The 7,896-nt window shown below is 36.6% G+C and overlaps 1 protein-coding gene across 1 annotated transcript; it reads left to right on the top strand.

Annotated features, from left to right (window-relative positions):
* The first annotated feature begins 302 nt into the window (after nucleotides 1–302).
* Pdha2 (pyruvate dehydrogenase E1 subunit alpha 2) lies at nucleotides 303–1,464 on the top strand. The gene is given in 4 exon segments (XM_076864977.2): nucleotides 303–713; nucleotides 715–1,068; nucleotides 1,071–1,186; nucleotides 1,188–1,464. Coding segments are annotated over 4 exon segments (1,158 nt in total).
* The last annotated feature ends 6,432 nt before the right edge of the window (nucleotides 1,465–7,896 follow it).

Raw genomic sequence — 7,896 nt, 5'->3', positions numbered from 1 at the left:
GATTATCCCAGTTTAACAATGAAGGTGGTGGTAATTAGCATCTGCGCCCCTGAGGCCAAGTCTTCAAGCAGAAGAAGCGACCTTCTGTCTGATTTTACAGTTGCATGGGACTGCACCATGCAGTCAACGCAGGCAGCTCAGCGCTCAGCAGGCCTCGTCCCGCTGCTTGTCGCCTTGATGGTGGCGCCCTGTACACTGGGCCCAGAAAGAGACACAACCCAGCTCGCTCGCACGCCCACCCGCCAGCCCGCCAGGCTGGTCGCGAGCCGCAGCAGCCCAGCTCCTTTGCTACCAGGAGGAAGATGCTGGTCAGCACTGTGTCCCACCTGCTGTCGGGGTTCACCCAGAAGCTGGCTTGCAGAGGGCTGCTGGCGTCCTGTAACTTTTCAAAAGAAGTTACGTTTGAAATTGAGAGCTGCGATATTTAGGGGTTGGAAGAGGGTCCTCCTGTCGTAACAGTAGTCACCAGGGAGGATGGGACCAAATACTACAGGACGATGCAGGTGGTTCCCCGCAGGGGAACTCATCAGCTGTATAAATAGAAATGTATTCTCGGTTTCTGTCACTTGTGTGACGATCAGGAAGCTTGTTACGTGGGGCTTGAGGCAGGAGTAAAGCCCTCGGATCTTGTCATCACATCGTATGGGGCTCATGGCATAGGCTACACCTGGGGACTTAGCATCGGATCCATTCTGGCAGAGCTGACTGCTCTGGAGAGGAGGTTGTGCTAAAGGAAAGGGAGGCTCCATGCACTTGTATTCTAGTAAGTTCTACAGGGACAACGGCATTGTGGGAGCGCAGGTGCCCCTAGGAGCTGGTGTTGCCCTGGCCTGTAACCATGTGGGAAACGATGAGATCTGTTTGACTTTATATGGGGATGGTGCTGCTATTCAGGGCCAGATAGAGGAAGCACACAATATGGCAGCCTTGTGGAAATTACCCTATGTTTTCATCTGTGACAATCATCTCTATGGAATGGGGACATTTGTTGAGAGAGAATCAGCCAACAGGGAACATTACAAGAGAGGCAATTTTATGCCTGGGCTGCGGGTAGATGGGATGGACATTCGAAGTGTGTTTGGGAGGCGAGAAAGTTTGTTGCTGACTACTGTAGATCTGGAAAGGGGCCTATATTGATGGAGTTGCAGACCTACCATTATCGTGGCCATAGTACAAGTGATCCAGGACAGTTACTGCACACAGGAAAAAGTTCAGAAGGTAAGAAGTCAGTAGGATCCTCTTTTGCTTCTTCAAGAGACACTGGTAAAGGACAAACTCACCAGTATGGATGAGTTGATGGAAACCGAAGCTAATGTGAAGAAACAAGTTGAGGAACCAGCCCAGTTTGCTATAACTGATCTGGAATCACCTTTGGGCGAATTAGGCTTCCACCTTTATAACAGTAACCCACTTTTTGAAATTTGTGGTCCGAATCAATGGATCAAGTTGAAGTCCATCAGTTAAAAGTAAATTTGTTAATCCTTCAGTGGAGCATGCGTGATTAACTTTAAGCACCTGTGTCCTCAACTTTATTAAAAGAGGAATCAAAAACTATAAAACAAAAGTTTTTAAAATTTTTTTAAAAGAGAGACTAAAAGATAGTCAATGAAAAGGAAAGTTCAATTTGTATATTATTGCATTAAAAGATACTATATGCTAAATCTTTTAGTGTATGAATCTTTTTATTTTAAATGTATACAAGCCTAAAACAGGAAAAATAGAAGATTAACTTCACAAATTATTGTTGTAATAGTTTTATTTGATTTAGCTTTGTATTATTTTAATAAAAACGCTTATTTAAAGGAAAAACTGTTCTTTGATGCCTGCTCCCCCTACCATGACTTTGTGTGTAAAGTCACTATGCTGAGTTAGGGCTGATCACATTGAGCCGTTCATGACTTCTGCTCTGCCACTTGCAATAGTTTACTTGAATTAACCAACAACTAACACTATTTATTAACATAGCAAGCATGCACATGTAATAACAACAATTATATTTTTCTAGTGAAACATGATATTTAATGGGGTGGGGGGAGTGAGAACAAGCACATTTTTTCAAAACTATTTTATTCTGTTACAACATTATTAGTGTACTAGTTTAAATGAAAAAAAAAAAAACAACTAGAGGAAATTTCATTTTCCTTTAATCTTCATGTTAAAGTTGCCCTTATTTTACAGTCCTTTCACACCATTATGTGTTCTGGATTTAAAAAAGGCATCCTGGGCCGGGGTTATAGTTCAGTGGTTGAGCACTTGCCTTGCACACATGAGGCCCTGGGTTCTATCCTCAGCACCACATAAAAATAAACAAATGAAAATAAAGTTATTGCATCCATCTACAACTAAAAACAATGTTTTTAAAAAATAAAAGAAGCATCCTGGTGAATCAGCCTGAAAAATGAAGATATAAAGATAGTGACATCAAAGAAGTTAAATAGAGGGGATGATGACATTAATACAAAATTAAAAGTAAAACCTTCCTTGCCTTTAACTATACCTCCACATTCCAAATTCAAAAAACAGATAAACATTGTATTTATAAATGAGTGGTACTACTAGCTAAGATGTTTTAGTGAGAATATTGCGGCTATAACTCAGAAACTTCAATTGGATACCCACCATTAGAAACAAAAGGATTTTCATAAAGTGTTCAAAATAATAAATCCATTCTTCTAATGACATTCTTTTTATTTTGATATGCTGATATTTCCATATGCTTGCAAGTAGAAGATGAGCTGCTCAGTTAAAGCCATTTTACAGATACGATATACAGAAATCATTTTAAAAGTTTGTTTACATAATGGATTCTTTTGATGCCAGCAAAATTTAAGATAGAAAAAATTGATAATAAATGGAAACATCAATAAATCAAGATATACAGATATTGGACTTCATTTTACATTTCAAATTACAAATCTTACTACATTAGAGAAATAAAGGAGCTTTGTCACAGTTTACATTATCAAATTCCATTAGGACAGGAGTTTTGATTCAATTCAATATCAAAACATCGTCCTGACTTCTATGTGTACCTTCAGTGACTACTATAATCATATCATTGGCTGCACACAATTCTGTAACTATCGAAAAAACAACAAACAAACAAACTGAAAAACCACCCAAACCTGTTGTTTTCAATTAGGTCAAGCTTTATTGCTTGACTAGTAGTAGTGATCATTTATCAAACTTTCAACTAGAGAAGTGTAGAAATTCAGCAGGTGGATTCTACTGCCTGTCTTTAAGTAATATGTTATTCAATCTGTTTTATCCACATATTATAAGATCTAAATAAGCCATGATAGTCATAAGAATTTCATTGGTGCAACAATTCTAGGACAAGTGAGACAAAAAAGAGTTCTTAAGGTCTTAACCTGTATGATACTATATAAAAATAGACTCTGCATATGTGTGGAATGGAGCGAGAAAGGAAGGAGTTAGGAAGGTGTTTAAAGGAGACACTCAGATGCATTAGAATTTATTTAAAATAAGTGGATATGTGTTCCCATCTAGTATGCAAAAGACAGCATATTATTAGTAAAATTTAACCAGAGAGTTTGTAAGGAAGAACTTTTTAAAAATCAAAATATGATTCACACCCCAAGAATTCGCTCTTCTAAAAGTGTACAATTTAGTATATTCACAAGGCTATGTAACCATTACTGCTAATTCCAGAACATTTTCATCACCTCAAGGAGAACATCCATACCCATTTTCAGCTACTTTTATTTCCTTAGAAACTACTAATCTGCTATATGGAATTGCCTAGATTTGACATTTCATACAAATCCTATAATATGTGGTCCTTTGTATGTAGCTACTGTCATAATGTTTTCAAGTTTCATTCATGCTGTAGAATGTACTAGTACTATATTCTTGTTTTATGACTGAATAACATTCCACTTTGTTTATCGATTTATCTATTGGTAGATATTGTTATTTCCTCCTACAATTTAGCTAGTGTCACTGAGAAAAAGTTCAATCTTTTAAACACATTAGAAATTTTAAAGGCACTGGCCAAGGCATATCTCTTATAGTACTATCTCTTTCAATTAGATCCATTGGAAAAGTGTTAAAACACTATTGGAGTATTATTATTTTTATTTTTTTTAGTTCAATTAGCATTTTTTATTTTTTTAAAATTTTTTTATTGGTTGTTCAAAATATTACAAAGCTCTTGACATCTCATATTACATATATTAGATTCAAGTGGATTATAAACTCCCATTTTTACCCCAAATACAAATTGCAGAATCACATCGGTTACACATCCACATTTTTACATAATGCCCTATACAAAATTACATATAAGAAGTTGTGAGGGGAAGGGGAAAATAAACAAGGAGGGAAATGAATTACAGTAGATGGGGTAGAGAGAGAAGATGGGAGGGGAGGGGAGGGGAGGGAGGATAGTAGAGGATAGGAAAGGTAGCAGAATACAACAGTTACTAATGGAGTAGTATTATTGAGCTATAAAAAGATTAAAATTATGACATTTGCTGGTAAATGGATGTAACTGGAGACTGTCTTGCTAAGTGAAATAAACTGGTCCCCAAAAGACAAAGGTTGAATGTTTTCTCTGATATGAGGAAGCTAATCCAAAAATAAGGGGTGGGGGAAAGAATGGAAAAAATAAAAAGGAAAAGGGAATTTCATCAAAACAGGAAAAATCAGTAGACTAGGGATTGAGGAGGAGAAAGAAGGGATGGGAAAAGAGAAGAATAGTTGGATGAATCTGACCAAACTTTCATAAGTGTGTGCATGGATATGATATAGTGGGTATTGGCATCATGTGTAACTACAGGATGCCAATTAAAACACAAATAAGGTAATCTATAAACGGATTGGAAAGGGATCCATGTAGTGGAGGGAGGGGAGGCAGGTTGTGGGAGAGCCAGGGTGGAATTGGAACAGGTTGTGCTCAATGCTTTTGTGGTTATAGCAAGGTGTATTCTGGTGTTGTATATCATGAAAAATTAAACAAACAAACAAACCTCTATTGGGCCTGAATATTTAACAACTTACATGATTATTGCTCTGATTAGATGTTGATTTTTTTAAATAATTCATTTTTAAGGCAATTTTAGATTTTCAGAAAAATTGAAAATCATGTAGAGTTTGCATATGGCCTTCACACATTTTCCCCAACTTTTAACATCTCATATTAGTATCGGTAAGGAAAATGTAAAGTCAGTAGATTGGGTGACTCAAAACTTTCATATCTTATACTCCTGAGGGAGAAGCTGAACCCCTGGATTATTCTACCTGATTATAATGATTTTGTAAGCCTGACCCCTTGGTCTGTGGCATATTTGTGTAACCAACTAAATTTATCTTAATAACGTGTCTCTAGGTTACTCCACTGAGAAGATATACCTAAAAGTGTGTGCATGGGCTCTCTAGATTTCTCTCCATGTGTCTTTTCCCTTTGTTGATTTTTTAAATTAATAAATTAATTTTAATTAAATATATATGACAGCAGAATGCATTTTGAAATTCCTGCCTTTCTTTTTTCTTTTTGGTAATGAGGATTGAACCCAGGGGTGCTCAATCACTCAGCCACATCCACATCCCTTCTTAATATTTTGTTTAGAGACAGGGTCTCACTGAATTGCTAAGTGTCTCACTAAGTTGCTGAGCATGGCTTTGAATTCACGATCCTTACAAGCCTCTAGAGCCACTGGGATACACAGGCATACACCACAGTGCCCGGGCCCTTTTGCTGATTTTGATTTGTATCCTTTCACTGTATTAAGCCATAACTACAACAAAAAATCAACTAATCAATTTTTTTTTACATATCTGTAATACAAAAATATATATAGAATAAGAGTTATAGAGATATTTAATGGCTAAGTCAGGTTCACACATTGAGTGATAGTAGTAACCCTTGTTACTATTTTATTTTTCTAGACTGCTTTTGAATGTAAAACATGATACTTATTGTACACACATACACACACACACACACACACACATATAGTATGTCACTTGATATTTTTAATATTTACTTAATGTAAGCATTAAGTCTTCATTTTACCAATGAGAAAATGGAGGTTCAAATAGTATACTCAAGATGTCACAGTTTATAAGTGGGATAGGCAAGATTCAAAGCCAGGTAGAAAAAGTCCATATTTTGAAAATTGTTTTTTAAAATACTGCTTTCTAATTTCTGCTTCTGGTAGTACTCATCCATGTATTATATTATGTAATCAAATTTAGGGTTCTTAAGAGAACAAATGGCAGTAAATAAACCAAGTCAGATTTAGAAACCCCAAAGGTTAGACCAGTATGTAAGTTCACAAAGGAGAAGTAGCAAGAGAGAAGAGACACATCTACAAAAGAAATGAGATTGCCTAAAGACACAACAACAATTCAGTTCACTTTCCTCCCATCTCAGTCTGACTTTCAGGTTAACTACAATACCTACAACATGCGCTTTGTGGGTTTTAAAGTAAAATGTTGTCAACCATAAGACAAGAACCACACTATGAATTATAGTTGCAATTTCAGTAACAGAGGCTTGTCTTAGCACCTACTTGGAAGTTTTCTGTTGATTGGTGAGTATGAGGCCTTGGTGAGTCAAAGTCAGCACTTGAAATGCCAAGGATGTATGTGAACAGTGGGCTTCACAGCTGATATGACTCATCTAGCCAAGCAGAAGAGGAATTCAGGCAGCCAAGCTCTCAGGAATAATAGAACCTGAGAGGCAAAGATGGAATAAAGTCAGGAAATGAGTCAATTTAATTTCCATTAGACAAGGAGGGAAACAGAAGATAAATCAGAGGGCAGGAGAATGGGGTGGCATTTGATGATCTACTGGTTGTTAAGAAAGTTACCTATTGGATGGTTTGGAACAGGAGCATCTCATGTCTTAATTGACCCTTTAGAATCTAAACCTTCTTGTCAAGTTCTACTAGGTCTTAAAGAAAACCTGCCTTTATGTGATATGGAAATATATTAGAGTCTGGACTCTGATATCACTTAGATCAAGGTGAAAATCCATAACCCTGGCATCTAGCTTGGGAAAGTGACATGTGTACCTCTTTGTCTATAAGAGGTTGAATTGATATAACCAATGCCAGTGTTAAATGAAGAATTAAAATAACAGGTAGCTGAGTTCAAGTGCATACAATACGATGTATTCGTTGAAATTTCTAATTCACAGGAAGTTCTTCACTGAGAAAAAGACAATTTGGAAGAGACCACTCCATCTTATATGAAATAAAAAACTCTTAGATTCATGTGGTAGCTAAGGAGGTAGGTTTAAGGACTGCAGAAAATCAGAGCAGCATACAGAATGCAATCTTCAAATGCAGTCACCCTTTGTTTTCTCATACCCTCTGTTTTCTCAGGATCCTCTCACTCTTAAGTAATTCTCCTTCAGACTGCATTGGATGCTGCAAATAGTCCAGAGGGCCAACATGTTTAGACAGGAAGATTAGATATAGCTCTCCAACTTGTCCCCAAACTTCATTTAGAACTAGGCATAATCAATTTTTTAACTATAGTAAAGCATATTGTTCAGATACGACTTTGGTAGAATCAGTGATGGCAAATACAGATTTTGCTATTTTATTGTAATATAGATGGCTGTAGATAATCTAATATTAGTAATGCCTTCAAAATTGGATCCACTATTTCCATTGTAGATTTCTTGTAAGTAATGCTCTCAATTAATATTAATAAAAACAAAAATCTGATCTGGATTGAAACAAACATCAAACAAAATTTTGCCATTCAATCAGTATTATAATTCTTTCCTATTGAGTAAATTCATGTCTGTTTGATTCATGAGGCTGATCTATATAGCAAAGAGCAAAGACAGAGGTCCCTGTACTAGAATTTGAGAAGGAGAGATGGAGATTTTCTGCTGGGGGTTATGCACAGAAAAAAAAA

Source organism: Callospermophilus lateralis, chromosome 8, assembly GCF_048772815.1.
Source record: "Callospermophilus lateralis isolate mCalLat2 chromosome 8, mCalLat2.hap1, whole genome shotgun sequence".
NCBI classification, from domain to species: domain Eukaryota; kingdom Metazoa; phylum Chordata; class Mammalia; order Rodentia; family Sciuridae; genus Callospermophilus; species Callospermophilus lateralis.
Note: the sequence above shows the minus strand (reverse complement) of the source record. Positions and strands in the feature narration are given on the sequence as shown.